The 18,027-nt window shown below is 32.9% G+C and overlaps 2 protein-coding genes across 2 annotated transcripts; both read right to left on the bottom strand.

Annotated features, from left to right (window-relative positions):
* Positions 1–4,746: 4,746 nt before the first annotated feature.
* Positions 4,747–9,099, bottom strand: LOC21387878 (rhodanese-like/PpiC domain-containing protein 12, chloroplastic). Its single transcript, XM_024167808.1, has 8 exons — positions 8,781–9,099; positions 8,185–8,301; positions 7,928–8,019; positions 7,427–7,527; positions 7,217–7,327; positions 6,841–6,949; positions 5,666–5,716; positions 4,747–5,130 (listed from the first exon to the last, which is right to left on the bottom strand). The coding sequence occupies exons 1-8, from the start codon at positions 9,010–9,012 to the stop codon at positions 5,050–5,052; spliced, it is 894 nt and encodes a 297-aa protein (XP_024023576.1). The 5' UTR covers positions 9,013–9,099; the 3' UTR covers positions 4,747–5,049.
* A 5,186-nt stretch (positions 9,100–14,285) lies between these two features.
* On the bottom strand, positions 14,286–14,996 carry LOC21387877 (putative B3 domain-containing protein At3g24850). Its single transcript, XM_010101498.1, has one exon. The coding sequence runs from the start codon at positions 14,994–14,996 to the stop codon at positions 14,286–14,288; it is 711 nt and encodes a 236-aa protein (XP_010099800.1).
* Between the last annotated feature and the right edge of the window lie 3,031 nt (positions 14,997–18,027).

Here is an 18,027-nt window from a genome sequence, read left to right as displayed (position 1 = left end):
AGAGACAGAGGTGGCGAAAGATAGACTACAGCTTGGATTGGCGTAGGGTGTTAGAGAGAAAGATTGATAATGAGGGATTATAGGGAGGAAGGGAAGTTTGGTAGGCTTGAATTGTAAAACAATGTTGTTGAAAGAGTCTTGGGAGGCTTGTTAGCTATGTGGGACGCTCGTAAGTTTGGTTTAGAGGATTTTACGGGAAACACATTATTACTGGTTTTTTTTATTTTTGTTTATTTTTTATTTTTTATTTTATTTGTGGAGTTGGTTAAACATGTTTTTGCTAAAGTCAGAGAGATTGACGAGCTAGGATGTCTGCTGTGGTGAGTTGTGCATGGTCAATTATAAGCCTACTTGCTCTGGCATGGAGTCATGGTGAAGCTCTATAATCTTTCAGTTTATTTTTCCTTTTCGGAGAATTTTATGGTAAAGTTTCAAAAAAAAAAATCTTTAATAGGAAAATAACATCATATAAGAATCATGGCGTATTAAGGAAAATGATAATTCCAATAAAAATAACAATTTAGTTTACCGTTTACATATATATATATATATAGATATTTGAAAAAATCGGTTTAATATTGTGTCTTCTTAACTGAGCATGATTGATTAATATATATATATATATATATATATGGTGAATGTTGATAAAAAATTCGGAATTGGGAGGATGAAAAGAATAGAGAAAGCAGAAAGAGGGTTTGAGGCGTATAGGAATACTTTCCTTTAAGGTTTTATTTGCCCTCACTTCTCAAAGTTTGCTAATGAGTTTTAAATGGCAAATTACCCCCAAGATAACCCTTGAACATAATATCCAGCAAAAAATATTGAGTTCCAGAATAATATATTAATCCGTATTTTCTGAAGTCCATCATATAAAGACAGGGATGCATCCATCCTCTTTAAGTGTTACAACCTTTCACATAAAGATACCTTTTTAATTAGATGGTTATCTTTTATATGTTGATGCACTTATATCAATAGTTATTTCTATTGTTAATAAGTGCTCAGATATGTGAGAAAATATATCACAAATAGATGCAATGGTTCGAGACCTTTTCAGATCACTAAAACACACGAACACATTTTCCGTCGACAATTTGCGCTGCAGCGCCCAAGAGGCGCACTGCAGCGCGCGGGCTTAGCAAAACAGACCCGAGAGGTCTGTTTTACGCAGGCTGCAGTGCACGCTGCTGTGCGCTGCATCGCGCGGACCTAGCAAAAACAGACCCGAGAGGTCTGTTTTGCGCAGGATGCAGCGCCCAAGTGCGCTGCAGCGCGTGCTTGCTTCAGCCCTTGCTTCAGCCCACACTTCCCGAATGTGTTTTAATCCAATTTTGTGATATCAAGATTGAGAGATATATTACAATCTCTCTAATAGTGAATGTACAATGTGGATTTGGAAACTAAAAAGGAGATAAATTACAAGCAGAAATGACCACATGATTTTGTGGGAATGAAAATAAAGACTCGAGAAATAATGGATGCATGTTTGGTTCTTGCTAGGAAAATAAAGGAAACAAATATGAGATTTTTGAGGGAGATCTTTTCTTTTCTTTTTAATAATTTGGAAACATGTGGGAAAAAAAATAGAGATGCAAGGAGGCTCCATAAAGGGCCAAACGCACGTGATCACACACAGCAATACATGGTCAATTAGTGCCAAAGCCATGCAAAGTCAATAATAATTAAAAAATAATTAAAGCACTGGTCCACACGTTTTGGGGGCTTATTTTTACATAATCAAAGATAATTTTGTTCATAATCATCCAGCTATAATTAAGTTTCTAAAGATATTGAAAGTATCAAGACTAACCAAAGAGTAGGACAGAAGTAATAACTAGAGTACCAACATTTCTGGACCAAGTCATTTACCGATACCAAAATAAATGAGTGTATTTGGAATTATTTTCGAAAACGTTTTCATACGACTTTTGAGGCACGAAAATAAAAACGGTCTAAAAATTGTATTTATTTAATAAAAGTTTTAAAAACAAAAACAAAAACAAAAAACAATGAGAATGATTTTTGGAATAAAGTAGAAAACGATTGAAAGTTGTTTTCCTTTTCTGTTTTCATTTTCTAGTACTTATTAACAAAGTTATATTAAATAATTAATTATTAACTCTAATTATATCATATATTAATTAATAATTAATAAATAGATATACTTAATAACTAATAAATAGATCATAATTACTTAATTATTAATTAAATATTAATATTAATTAGTAAATAGTTGGTAAATAAAAAATAAATAGTAATTACTCAATTAATAATTAAGATTAAATTATAATTATCAATATGTAATATAATAATCAATAATAATTAATAATTGATAATTAGCAATTAATCATTATAAAAAGAATAATTACCAAAATTTGATCATGTGATATATCATATAATAGATTATTAAATAAACATTAATAATTAATTAACTAATTATTTAATTATGTAACTAAAAGTTAATAATTTAAGTAGTGAACGGAATATTAATAAATTATGTATATACTAATTATTTTTCTTAATACACTACTTAATTACTTATAATCTAATAAATATGAGTACATTACTCAGATAGTAATTACTTATAATTAATTACTAATTACTAGTTTTAAATTATTTAGCATATTAATTTATTATATATATAGTTTAATTGCTAATGTACTCATTAATGATAATTTATTCATTATTATTAGATTATTAATATATTAATTTTTATTAGCTAAATAATTATCAATTATTAATTACTTAATATATTAATTTAAGATTATTAATTACATGTACTCAAAGCAAACATAAATGTAACCAAACACGATTTTATTTTTTATCATACTCAAACTAATCTCTTAAAAGACCACAAACGTAATTTCAAAATCGGTTCTAAAATAATTTTTAAAACAATCTCATTTTTATTTTTGTACCAAAAGTAAAACCATTTTAAAAATATTACCAAACGAGCCCGATATTTTCTAAAATGGTTGATACTGCATTTAATGCCTAAAACATGGAATTTAGCCAAAAAGTGACACTCATCACGGCTAGGTGTTGTCGAGTTCGATTTCTCACATGGTGAGCGTTGCTCTCTCTAATGGATATTGGTCAACTTCTTCTGGTTCATTATCCTATTATATCCATTTTTAATTTATAACAAGTATTAGTGAGGTGTGGGGAAGTTACACACTTTTTTTTTTAAGATAAATTTTTATTTTTCTTTGGAAAAAAGATGTGATTTTATTAAGCTTAATCAGTACGAATAAACGGAGCTACAAAGCACGGAATAACATCTGGTTGAACCAAATCTAACTCAAGAGTGGTATACATAGGAGGCTAGCATATGAGCAACCCTAGAAACATGACTGCACTTCCAATTTGGAACACTAAGTGGTAATCTAATGATCTCCTCCACAAAACCCCCCTCTTCAGCTAGGGAAAAACCTTTGGAAATAGCTTGTACCACCCTTAAAGCATCAAGCTCCGCTATGTTGATCGTCAGGCCACACGATCTCGCAAACAAGGGATCCTCCCGTAGGGCCAGGCATTCGGCTATAAAGGTGGTATACGAGCCTGCCGACCCCGTCCTGCAACTGTATAAAACAAAGGGTTTTTTTTTTTTTTTTTTGATATACACAAACAGAGAAACGCACGTGGGAGATATGGGTTCAATATGTTTCCTCCTCCTAAAGATCCTTGCGGTTGATCCGCGTATGGGAGATATAAAACATGGTTAAGTAAAAATTTGTTTACGCTTAATCACCAAAAAAAACAAAAACAAAAACAAAAAAAAAGTAAAAATTTGTTTGGATATTTTGATAGTGATGTGGGGCTCCCTGTAGGGACCTGATGTACAAGAATCAAAACATGAGGTTCGGGCTGCCTTCAATAAGTCATGACTTGTCTTTTTGCTTGGTTAGGTAATAGCTTGTATCTGGTGAGTTAATGAAGTAGTTGGAATTTGCAAGATCATTTTTATTTTTTTTTGCTTTCCTTTGATAGATCCAAATTATGGTAGCCTATCAAAAATAATAATAATAAATCCAAGTAAAAACAAGAGACGTGACGAGGAATAATTCAGGGTATATGGACGGTTGACTTGTGACGAACATTGCTGACGTATGACTGTAGTTCTTCTGTCCAACGAAGCCAAGTTTCCCCCTTTTTTTTTTTTGGTTCTTTTTTTCAGTTCCCTAATATTTCTGAGACACCCTTTTTTGTTTTTTTTTTTTTTGCTGGAAGTATTTCTAGGTTCCTTATTTTTTCTAGTTTCCAAATTTCTATCTTACAAGTTGCTCAATTTGTCTTATTTGCTTTTTTTCTTAATGTCTATAAGACACTCAAGTCGTCATTGTAATAAGTTTTTCTAAACCCAAATAATAATAATAATAATTGTGTTATTCATACTTATTTTTAGTTTATCAAAACTTTTAGAGAAAATAACTTAACTTACCCTTAGAATGCATGGGTTAGATTACTCTTAATTAATACTTTTTTGACTAATATAATTATTTAACTCAAAAAAAAATAATAAAGAATAAGAGATAAATTCTAGACTCATACACTCTAAAATTATTTGTCTCATTTTTCCAAATTTTTATTCCGCCGCAACAATTGCACTTCTAGAAAGTCTAGACTGGAATTAGCTGGTCATATCTGTAGAGGCTTTCATTTTGAGAGTCAAATGGGATCATGTTGAAATTTGGACGGTTGGGGTCTTTAGCTTCGTGTCTCCACTTTTGAAAATTAAAAGTGCCATTTGGATTTTGGCTTTAGTTTATCACTAACACGTTTAACATAACTTTCACTAGAAATTGGGGGGGAAAAGGAACTTACTAGGAAGACATAAAACTCATTTCTGTGATTAATACGATATTTTTAACCCCAACATTATCACTCAACTGATCTATTAAATGTTAATTCTCCATAGAATTATTGGCAAAGGGGGGCAAATAATGAGATTGGAAATCTACTTTGTACAAAGGAACAGACAATGAGACGCATCAAACTGTAGAGAGTATCAGGAGTAGTAAAGGCAAACTGAGCTGATGGGAGATATCAGTACGTTGGAATTGTCTGATCAGCCTTTAGAGCATATGCATGAATTCCTCCAGCTACGTTGTATACTTTCCTAAATCCCTGAAAAATTGAAAATAGATTAATTAAGAAAACATTAAAAAAAATAACAAACAAATGAAGGTAGGAAACAATCCTCGTCCCACCAAGAGAGAGAGAGAGAGAGAGAGAGAGAGAGACAAACAAATGAAGGTAGGAAACAATCCTCGTCCCACCAAGAGAGAGAGAGAGAGAGAGAGAGACGGAAAAACAACGCTAAGTAGCCTGATTGGGCTTAGAAATTTATAGAACAAAAAAAAAGGAAATAAGAAGTAACTTTTTCATGTACAATGTTAAATTACATAACCAATAATGTTCTCGTCATTATCGAACATTTTTGTAGGTTTAATAAATGAAACATTTTATCTGCTTTTCTGGCCACACACACACACACACAAAAGGGGGCGCCCGGTATGCGGGCTACACAATGAGACATCTCAGTCCCACAATCCCATAAGCCGTAGCCTCCCAAAACAGTAAAAGATTAGCAACCATAGATATATTCTTTTCTCCAACATAGTTTCAGTTATAATAATTGAATTAAAAAAAGGTATTCTACCTGCGTCTGCAACCACTTGGCAACCTGTAATGACCGCATACCATGGTGACACTGCACTTTCAAATCAAAAATTGTTACTGGTCTAGAAAGGATATAATGCAAGCAACGATTATTATCATTTATGAGAACATGCAATCACTCTTTTACCCAAAAACACAATGAAAAAGAAGGATGCAAAGCAAGTGATAATTGCTCGAGTGTGATTCAAGGAAATGGGACAAGTACATATCAGCAGGGAGGATTTTTTCTTTCTACGTACATTCTATAGTAAAGCATAGTATGTCAAGGAGGAAATAGAACAACAAGGTAATCCCAGAATCACACTCGAGGATGATAGACAATTCAAAACCTAAGAAATAACGATTCTACAATCACTAGAGGATAATAGGAAACTAATTAATATTTCATTTCAAATTCTGCAATAACTAATGTATATTACTACATTAATGGATGTTACATTTCCAGATAAATAGAGACAAAACTAATCCTTTACCTATGACTAAGAGGCAATCAGTTTCGCACACTGCTGTGCGAAACTCTTTTTTTTTTAACTTTCTACTCCTTTCTTTCTTTCTTTTTTGTAACTTCCGTAACTGCCCACACCCCCACCCCCACCCCCACCCCCCCTTCTTTCTTTTTCTTGTTTGCCCTTTTTATATTCATAGCTCTTTTGCCCTATTATACATTTTTCTTTTCTTTTTTTTTGTCTTCCAACTTTTTTTTTTAATTCTTATCTTTTTTGTCCTATTATATATATATATATTATTTTTCTTATTTCTCCAAATGAGACCATAATAAATATGTTTTTTTATTTTTACCTCCAGAATCTAGGGCACCTACGCACACGATTCCAACTAGTCCCCTTTCCAAAAGAGAAAAATCTAACATTGGGTGAATTACATATCAAACTACTTGTTTAAGATAGTAAAATACAACCGGGGAAAAAGGAGCAGACTGTAAGCTGTAACAATCGTTTTAATATCCCCCACTCCTAGGTCGCCACACGAATAGGTGAGATTCTTAAAGCATAACACCAAACTTTGAGGATCTAATTTTGAAAAACTATTACACACTTCAGCCAATCATGAATAGAGAAACAAATAAGTACAGAAGAGCACTATCATTTACAAATTTCATTTAAAGAATTTACACACAAAAACACTTGTTGAAGTTACCAGAACATAAGTATCCTTCTGAGGGTCAAACTTAGTAGATATCTCAGGTCCCCAGGTTCCAAATTGTCGAAGGGGAAGAACCTCAAAACCTGGCAAAGAAGCTTGAGCCCTGTTAAACAGAAGTGAGCAATGCAGTTAAGGAATTGACACATTGCAAACCATGAGCCAAGAAAAGAAGGAAAAACTAGGAAAGAAATGCACCACTGAAACAAAAGAAAATTTAAGTTCAGTATTGGGTCAAACAAATTGTTCTTCGTCTTTTTTTCATAAACGCTTTGATAAGTTTGTGAAACAATATATCTTCATAACTTGAGCAGAAAAACTAACAAAATGAATTTCAGGTTGCTAAGAACAGAAAAGAAATGTGAGAGCATACACTTCATCAGGTTCTCGGACATCAATCAATTGAGCCTCGTCTATGAAACTGGGATCTTGTATTCTAGCATGAAGCTCTTCAGGTTGAATGTCTTTTAGTAATGATTCTTCCCTTACCAGACAAGGTGTGAAAAGCGATCAGTACACAATGAATCTAGAAGTTTGTTCATTATTTCCTACATTCACTAACACATGAGTTTTGTAAAAATACCTCTCCGAAAGGACTTGCAACAAATGCCATCCAAATTTAGTTTTACATCTAACAACCTTGTTCAAAGGAGCACTAAATGCAGCCTCCTCAAACTCAGGCACCTGAGACATTTCACCATCAGAGGTGTGTCAAAGACATAAGTGATAGAGACAAATAATCTAGCTAAAATTGAAGACTCAACTTTGCCTATTAGATCATTTACTCATTGCAAAAGTCCAATGTCAAGGTACCATGTTACGCGCATTCCTTGTATGCAACCGGAAATTATTAGTTAAAAAGAAGTATTTCAAAACAGAACATATCAACCAACTTATATTCAACTAGAACACATACCATACAGCAATGGTCAAGTTTCAATTCATAGAACATCAAACTATTGACAAATCTTTTAAGAACTTTAAACAGGCAAGAAAGTGATATTGATATCCAATAGACACGAGGATCTGTCCCTAATATTAGGAAATTTTACCAAAACATGTATATATCTGTGTTTCAGCATACCATTTGTCCCTTCCTCACCCACCCAAGCATTCCACCTTCTTCTTTGGACGGGCAAAGTGAATATTCAACAGCAAGATCACTCAGGTCTTCGCCTGTACGTAATGAATAACATTAAAACCAAATATCCGCAACAAGAACACCGTACCCTTAGAAATCACAACAAAATTTTAATCAGGTCAAAGAATATTCCATTCTATTTTTATGGGACCATATTTGATGTTTGATCTGCTTAGATTTCAAAATCCATGGAAACTAACCTCCTGAAATTCTCTGCTGAAGATCTAAAAGAAGCTTAACGTCGTCTTCTTTAACAAGTAGATGCTGCACCAGTATTTCCCTTCCACCACCAGAGCCACTTTCAGCACTAAACGAAGCTGAGAAAATTTAATTTTAAAACAACTCATACAGAAGACAACCGTGAATTCTAACAAAACTTTAGCAGCCATCAAATTGAATAGCAGCCAAAAAGGAAATAAAGCATTACCGAATATCATCCAATCTCACAATTTCAAGCAGTACGATCAGAAATTAATCCATTTATCTTTAAGTTGCCCTAAAAAAATCTGAACCGGACACTGAAAAGAAATTGAGAGCCATAATAATGCAAATGCAAAAATAATTTATTTTTCTTTAGTGTCATTCTTTTGATTAGCCGTGCACGAAAATGAACTAAATTAGTAACAGTTGAATCAGGATCGAAGTTAAACCTAACAATGAAACAGAGTTTCTCTCTCCAAACACAAACAGTACTTTCCTTTTAACCATTTGTTGGATTGAAATTCATGAAATTGAGCCATATAAGAAGCCATAAAAAGCAAAATAGATAAGGGGTAGAAACGAATTCGCGGCATACCTGATGCATTGGGAGACGCCATGGGAATTAGGCGCTTGAAGCCGAAAGGGAAGGGACGAGGTAGAGATGGTTCAAGGGTTTTGGGGAGAAAAGTGAGAGATGGTGAAGAATATGGGGAGATTTTGTGAAGGTTTGAAGGTGGAAAAAAGTGATTGGTAGAGGAAATTAGGGAGAATCTGAGTACAGAAATAGCTGGAGTTGCCAATGGCGGAAGATGCGAAGCCCTTAACATTGTGTTCCTGATTTTGAAGCTCAGAGAGCGAGGGAGAGAGTCGGAATGAGAGAGAGAGAGAGAGAGATAAGTGTCAAACTACAAGTTATGTATGTAAAACGATCAATGGCCCATTTTGCTGTCGTCTAGTTCTATTAATTGGAGTTGGATGTTCTTTATGGACTTTATTGTCCTAAAAAATTTGCTGCTCTATATCTCGACCCAGTGACCCGTTACTCTTAGGCTCTGTTCACTTCGCTGATTCGAGTTTAGAATTTAAATTTTTCTACAGTAAAAAACTCTCACAAATAATCACATCTAACTTTTTTGCTACAATAAAAAGCTCTCACATAAAATCACATTTTAACTCGAATTCTAAACTCGAATCAGCGAAGTGAACGGGGTCGACTCTTTTAACCCATTTACCTGCAGGAGTGGAAAGGAAAAAATCAACTTTAAACGGATTCGAGTTGTAAATGGGTTATAATTTAACCCGCCACAAGTCGCAGTACAGAGACAAGTTTAAAAGTTCCGATCATATTTTTCGTTTACGTTTTACCCGTTTCATTTAATAATATCATTTTTAAACTGAATTTACTATGTATAAGTAGTTTTAAGTATAACATATTAAATAATATACATATAGAAATATAAAACTACCTTTCCTTTTTATTTTATTTTAATATTTTGGATAATTATAAAAATTATTTATTTATCTATTTATTTTACAATAAAAATAATTAATTGGGTAATGCGTGTACTCCGAATCCGTGACGGAAATATGCCCTCCATACTCCGCCAATTTATGTGGATTAATAGAGCATGCATGGTGAGTGTTTTTATTCATAGAGTGGGTTGGTGAGAAGAGTACGCCTAGACAAACTGCCATTTATATCCTAAAATAACTTGTCGTATGTGCTTTAAGAAAAAACAAAAAAAAAAAAATAGAAAAAAGGTCCCCGTGTTGGTAACAAAGATTTGTAATTTCTAAAAGGGGAGGTTTACAAATTATACTAATTCCTACCAAAGTTTCCATATATAAAAAGACCAACGACTCCATACTTAAAACACTCACCAATATACTACAAACAACATTTACTTGGGACATAAACCACAAACAAAAATCCCACCTTCCAACCGTATAGCTAGCTAGTCTTTTTCGTCCTCTTTAATACCTTCACACACAGTTTGTGCATAACGATGATAATACCAAAAAGATCAAAAGCAGTGAGTACTGAGTACTAATCAGCAGCGTTATATCCCAGAAGATCAGTTATTCGATGAAATCTTGACAAAATTGCCGGTAAAATCTCTCGTAAGGTTCAAGTGCCCAATGATTCTTATTTCATGACCACCCACCTTGATCGCCAGTGTTACAAGAACCCCCAAAAACCTCGCTCATTCTCGCAAATAAAACTCTCGAAGACTACAAATTGGTTTTGCTCCTCAATGAATCAAGGTTAATAGATGTAGACAGTGGCGGAGCCAGTCTTTTCACTTTAATGGGGGCGTATATTAAATTTTTTTAATAAATTATTTTAGTAGAAGCATATAAAAAATATATTTATTTTAATGGGAGCATATATTATTTCAGTGAGAAATTAAGTGTAAAATTTTAAAATTTTTAAAGGTAATATATTTTTCAAAAAAATTTGAGTGGGGGCGGCTGCCCCCGCTCATCTTCAAGTGGCTCCACCACTGGATGTAGACATGTCGTGCATAACCAAAAATCTGTGGGAACTAAGTGTGGCAATGGCTGTCGTGGTCAGATCTTGTGGCGGTTCGGTCCGCACTAAAGTAATTTAAATTCAACAGGTCGAGATATATCACCAGTGGCAGTGAATGCAGCCTTGCATTGGCCGCTAGCCACCTCACGGTGTTTCATCGATTCATCACCTTTTTGTCGTGTTGTTTAATTTTGTTAGGTAAGTGACTCAAATTAACTTTGAGAAAGTTACTATTTTGCATTTTTGTATAAGTTACTGTTTTTAGTTTTTGAGTAAGAGTTATTTTATGACTTATTAAGAATATATAAATAAGTGTTTTGTATAAGACTTTATGTGCTGAGAGAAAAGTGTGGTCATAGAATAGTGTAGAGAAATAGGCTCTTTTTTGAGAGAGAGAGAGAGAGAGAAGTGAGGAGAAAGATAGGCAATGACGCGTAAGGGGTTTTTGGTAGAGAGATAATGAGAGAAAGTTATATGAGTGTAATTCTAAAACTGCTAGTGAATTTTTTCTCACTCTTCTGTGGACATAGAAAATTTTTCCGAACAACTTAAATATTTATCTTCTCTATTTTTTTGTCATTTTGTTTCAGTTTATTCTTTTATTGTGTGGGTGTAAGGGTGCATTTTTCTCAAAAAATTTAGACGAAAAGGAATTGTAAGTGAAAGATGCACCGATCAAACATGATGGAGAGCGTTACCAGTTACCATCACATTAGACTTATTTAAGTGGAAGGAATCACTTGCCGTACCAACATTTGCAACCGAATAGTGAATGTTGTTAGTTTTAGACATTGAAGAACAGTGAGCATATGCTGACCTATAATCATATGTTGTTTAGTTCTAGTCTGAGTCTGACTTAATATTTGCATTCCATGAAAATTATTCTCTAATTTTACAAATTCTACATATTGTAGAATGACTTCTTATTGCGACAGGTATGGGAATTATTTCTTATATATCGCTAGCTAGCACTGTTTGACATCGTCAATAAACCTAGAAATATAAATACATTGATTTTGAACTAAGGGCACGACATATTAATTATATTTGTACACTACCTGGCTGTTAACTGTAACTAAAATTAGCTAGCAGTTTTCGAAAAAGTGAAATCCACCTCTATGACTTAGTATTGTTGTCATTTTACCGGAAAGAGTTGGAAAGTAATTGTTAAATCTAATTGCTACTTAAATATTTCACATTTAATAATTTATTCTTATTTTAATTTTGACAAATGAACATGTCAATATAATGGTTAATGAATGTATTGTTTTTAACTAATCAAATCATATTCTCAAAATAACAATGTTAATGCTCAAATTCTTTATACACTTCAACTATGAATTATGTACTAATATAAGTTAATCAAATGAAAAGAGCTACAAAAATAAGTGAGAAAAAAAATAAACAAAAAAGTAAGAAAAATGATAATCAATTAAAAAAAAGGAGCAAGGATTCAAGATTCTTGAATATATTTATTGCACTTTAACAATTTTAGAGGTATTGATTAGATTTTTACTTTTTAGGGGGCTTTGTCTAATTTACTATATATATATATATATATATGTTATTTATATTTTTAATTTAATAAATAATAAAATATTTTATGTTGAGTTAAAATAGTGAGTATGATTGAAGTGACTCACTTAAAAATTACTAGTTAAAATAATTTTCTAGCTATTTTAACTATAGTTTGACTAAAGTTTAGGGAGTTTCCTTGGAAGGCTCAGGCAACCTAATAAACTTCTAAAAACATACATAAATATACATGAAAAGTAGAGTTTCTCTATTTAATGTTATACTTTGTATTTCGAGTCCACTAAAAAGATCATATTTTGTATTTTGAATTGTATCACATTTATACCTAAGTTGTGAATTTATGAACAATTCTCACCTTTTTCTCGATTTTGATTCTAAAAAAGATGTAAATGCCCTTATAGAAAAATAATAAAGAATAAGAAAATATTAAGAAAAAATCAAAATTCCAAATATGAACGACGTCTAGGACTTTCTCATAGTCAAATTAAAACTTTGCCAAAAGAAAGTAAGAATTGAACAAGATTTAAAAATGTGAAGGTATAAATGTGATACAGTTGAAAATATAAGATACAAATGTTTATCGAAATGAAAAAAAAAAAAAAAAAAAAAAACAAAAAAAAAAAAAGTAAAAATAAAAAAAAAAAAAAAAAAAAAAAAAAAAAACACTAAAAAAATATGTATACACACATACACAAAAGTGGTTCTTTCTCTTTCATGGTGTCTCATGCGTAAAAATGCAAAGGAATCGGGGGATCACTTGGTTCTCCGTTGTTTTGACTCACCTATATAGACTTTCCCTATCAAGCATAAAACCTTCAACGAAAGAAAATATTGGAAAACAACTAGAAAATATTACTTTTCTTAGACCTCTTTTGCCATAGATCTTACATTTTTTTTTCGTTATTCAAATCGAATTAAAGTTTGCCCTGATTGTACCTTTAGTAGATGGTTTAAACAAGGGTCAAGTAAAAATTTTGAAAGCAGCCATTCATGTAAAACAACAAACAGACCAAATCCCAGTAAGATCACAAAGTTGCAAATTATTATGATGAAACTCGGCGAATACTTATGAATTCCCGAAGAAGAAAAAGGAGAGAAATTTTAGCTTGCGCATCAAATTACCAAGTCATGGAAAATACATAAGAAGTTTTAATACCCTATTTCCCCTTCAAAAATGAGATTCAAGGTGAAGTAAAATATATATCTTTTAAATTACTGATGTAACTTATCAGATCAAACTAACAATTTTAAACCACTACTAGATTAAAAAAACTGGAAAAAATCAATTGAATCTTTATCATACTCGAGCATCAGCAACAAAATGAACAGAATCAATGCAACATTTGTGACAACCTCAAGATTCTCAACAAGTAGTATATCATTTCTGCCAAAACTGCTTTAAAAACTAACCGATGCAGATAATTAACTCTAAAACAAGAGCAAAAGAGTAAAAAAAAAAAAAAAACGCGAAAGAAAAGAAAAGAAAACTTGGAAGAAGGAGGAGGATCAGAATAGCAAACCCAACTCAGATCGTGACGAGGTCGTTTGGAGGTCAAACCAGATTTGCAGAAGCAAACGGAAAAAAAAAAAGTCAAAGCAGATGAAGTCACAAAGCAGAACTCTTTGGGAGCTTTCTCCTTCAACAGCTGAAGATTCTAAATCTGAGAAGAGGGGATTGAAGATTGAGAAATGAACTAACTATACAGAACGTTTACTTTTTTGCTGTCGTTGACCCATGTTAGTCATTATCAGGAAAAAAAAAAGTATATTAATGCAGAAAATAAATTCAACAAGTTGGGACTGGATTTCTGAAAAATAAAAAAAAAAAAAAAAAAAAAACTGATATCCCATATTCCAGAAATTCAATTCAACAATAGAGAATAAAACAAGTACAGTCAAATCAAGCAACAAAACATATAAAGATCAGCAACCGCAAACAAAAACTGCTTTAAAGGAATACAGGAAAATTTTTATCTCTCTTTATATTAGGAAGTAAGAACTAAGAAGGCTCTTATGTAATGGGCTTGGGCCTTAGGAAGACTTCACCAAGGCAATCCAAGGACGATCGTTGACCCTAAAGAACCAGGCCCGGACAGTGTCACCTTTCACGAGCCCATTTCTCTCAACAAGTCCATGCCAGTTATTGATCAAAACGTAAGAACTGGTGCTGGTGAAGTCCCTCTTCTTCAATGTCATTGTCGTTTCTTCCAGACAGGGTTCAACCAAACCCACAACGACGCCGTCGTTTGGCTTGCGGCCTTGTTCATTTGTTCCGCTCAGAATAGTCTTCTCCTTTTGGTTGAGAAAATCATCAGAGAGAATCTGTTTCAACGGCATTGAAAGCCGATTCTGGGCCTTTTTCACATCGGTGTCGTACAGTTCCTTCTCAATAATAAGCTTCACGTCGTAACCACGCTTCTCTCGAATCAGATCCCTCAGCTCTTTGGGCATGTCCGGTGCATAATTTGGTTTCGAGATATAAGCTTTTCCTTGTCCTTCATGAATATCTATCATCATACGACGTCGCTTTTTGCCAAGTAGTACAATACTTTTATCAATAATAACATTGATCCCAATTTTCTCGGCCTTCCTTGTCCTTTTTTTGTTGGGAAAATTTAGAGGGTGTGTGGATTTCAGGTCCTTCATCAAGTCCAGATATTTGACCTTCAGATATTCGTCGGCAAGGCGCTTCGAGCATACCTCAGCTAAGGTGTCGAGTTTGATGCTCTTTGATCTATCCATAATACGTAGAAGTTGGTCCGACGAGCACTGCTCCAAGTGGGAAAAAAAAAAACAACAACAAGGATTCTCAGAAGAGATCAGTTAAGTACAAGAATTAATTAGGTTGTTAATTTATAATTCTCGGGGAAACTGAGAATGGAGAAGAAACCTCAGAGAGAAACGCAGATAGATGTGTTCAAATTCCTAGATGAAAATATACACTCGCACGCACATATATACATATATATGTATTACATGTGTGTGTGTGTGATATTTACGCATGTATGTCTAATCAAAACAATATAGGAGTATAAAAGCAAAAATTCAGGTTAAATTCAGGTTAAATTCAGGTTTTCTTGTATTTTGTTTTTCAGATTCTTACATGGAGGGAATGCTCTCAAAGAGAAGCTGTCTTCAGGATCAGAAAACGCCCGAGTGTATGTAGACTTCTATTTCATACTTTCAAGACAAGACCCAACTTGGGGCTTTAGGTTAACAGAAAGGAAAAGACAATGATTTGAGCAGAATAACAAAACTACTGAAGCCTGCTCTCTGCGACTGAGGCTACCGAAGTTGTCTTTACGAGGAAGCAAATATAAAGATGAAAACCCTCAAAGACTTGGCGACATGTTAAGTGATGTATGTTAAGTGATGTGGGCCCTACGAAGAAGTCCAACCGCAGCTTATCTCAAATGCAATTTCAAAGATAGATTCTTCGGAAGGTTCTTTTTTTTAATATAAAATTAAAAAAAATCATTTTTGTTTTAATAAAAATAATAGTAGTTGATATTTTTGGGTGTGAATAGGTTTTATTGGAATAAAAAAGAATATACTTGCACGAAATTGAAAAGGTATCAAGCATGAAGAGACTTTTGGTGAAATGTTCTTGAGAAATGAAGTTGGCCATGGTCAGAAGTACCTTTGAAATAAAAAAGAGGACCCACTAACATGAGATAAATGAGTTGTAGGGCTTCAGTTGTATTTTTGAATTATGATGACTTGAGTGTAGATTTTGAATTAAATTTGAGTTATAACTTGAGTTGAAATTATAATTTGAGTTTGTGTTTAACTGTGTACATTTGAGTTATGGTTTGAGATGAGAATCTTTTTGAGTTTGTATTTGGGTGTGTCAAAACTTGAGTTTGTATTTAAATAGAATTTTAATAAAAACTCAATTATGATGGAAAATTTTAATAGGATATATGGATGGAGTTTTATTCGTCTCTTCGTTATAAACGCATAAAAAAAAAAGAATCATCTCAATTAGAATTAAAACAAAAAAATTATAACGTTTTTAAAAATAGAAAAAAAAAACTGTTCATTAACTTAAGTTTGAATTTAGGAACTTGAGTTGAAGAGAAAACTTGAACTCAAATTTTAACTCTAAACTCAAATTAAAATTTAAGATCAAACTCAAATTTTATAAAAAAATATAAATTTAAATAAAATTATAACTTGAATTTAAATTTTTTTTGAGTTTTGGTCCAATAGGTTATTGACAAAAAAAATTGGAGATCACGTCAGGTCGAGTACACCGATATTGCATGGAACAGAGTACTAGTAGATATTGGGATTCGGCTGAATTTAACAGTATTTATAGTACGTATCCATCTGGGGCTATAGTTCATACCAGGTTGTTTTCAAAAAGAAAAAAAAAAGGAGTAATTGTAGTAAATATTAGTTCTTTAATTTTTTTATGTAAATAACATATTTTAAAATATTTGGAGTAAATAGTATTCTTATGAATGAATATTTATTTATTAAGCATAAATAATTTATGTATTCTAGGTAAATAAATTGCTTATTAGTAAATATATTATTCACTACAGTCATTTTAAAAAGTAGTTGTTGCTTCCAAAAACATTTTAAAAATATGCATGTTATTTTGCCTCTTTATCCCAATTTTTAGTTACTCAATCGGACGAGGACAATAGGCGGTATATAACAAGTTCACCTCGACCTCCACAGTCTCCTCAATTTTTATATATAGAGGTGTGTTTATGATGAAAATTCGTCAACAGAATAATAACGAATTTTTAAACTATTTGTGTGAAATTAATGATCTAAAACACAATTAAAAGTAATAAAACAGTAAGAACACATGAGAATTATTGTGGTTCACCGTTGGTTTGAGAGCAACGTCCACTGTGGGGATGAGGGAAAATTTACTATTTCTGAGCAAAATCCACACTCTAATTCTCCAAATGAGACTTTGAGATTTTTTGACCTACAATCCCTTATTTATATCCTTGATCACCGTCCCTGCTTGTTTCTCTACTTAATTCGGGGATATTTTTCTCATCTTTTGAGATAGTTTTCTAAAAAATAGAGATTATAATCAATCAGGATGATTTCTTTATTCAAATTTTATATATTCGAATTACAAATAGCGAATCCCGGAGCTCATCTCACGAATCTCCCGTCTTTGTAGCATCGACTTCATAAACGCTCCCAGAACTATCTTCGCCTACGATTGCAGGTACGGTCAACCTCATGTCGTCCTCTGTCATTTCATAACAATCGACCTCATTTGTATGTTTGACACCTTTTTTTAGCGGTCTACTCCTAAGAGAGTTGCCCGCTGACATGCTAGCTAGGGCTGAAATATCATTGATCATTTAATGCTCTTATTTATGACATGTGGGCCCCAGGCAATGTTTAATTTAAGATTCGGCATTTTATCCTACAACATTTGCCCCGCTTGTTGACGCATTCCTCTGGACTACTTTAAGCTTTGACCAAGTAGGGTTTACGCCTTAACTCTCTTCCCCTAAGTTTGCTTGCTTGCAAAGGATTCCAGCCCTAAGCCTCTCTAGGCAATGATGGCTTTGATGCAAAAGATGCTTCTTGAGCAGGGGAACAGTCCCATCGATCAAATCAATTTGTCAGACTTCACTTCTTGTTCTGCATGGATGAATATGTGTCATGGATCACATCTTTTTTAGTTCCCTGCCTATTCCTTTGTCATTAGACCATGATTCTTTGTCTCCATCGCAAGATGAACGGTTATTTAATCCAACGGTCTAGAGTCGAGGCTTCAATTATTTATAAA

Source organism: Morus notabilis, unplaced genomic scaffold (genome assembly GCF_000414095.1).
Source record: "Morus notabilis unplaced genomic scaffold, ASM41409v2 Scaffold613, whole genome shotgun sequence".
Taxonomy (NCBI): domain Eukaryota; kingdom Viridiplantae; phylum Streptophyta; class Magnoliopsida; order Rosales; family Moraceae; genus Morus; species Morus notabilis.
The sequence above is the reverse complement of the archived record's forward strand: the minus strand, read 5'-3'. Positions and strand labels throughout refer to the sequence as shown.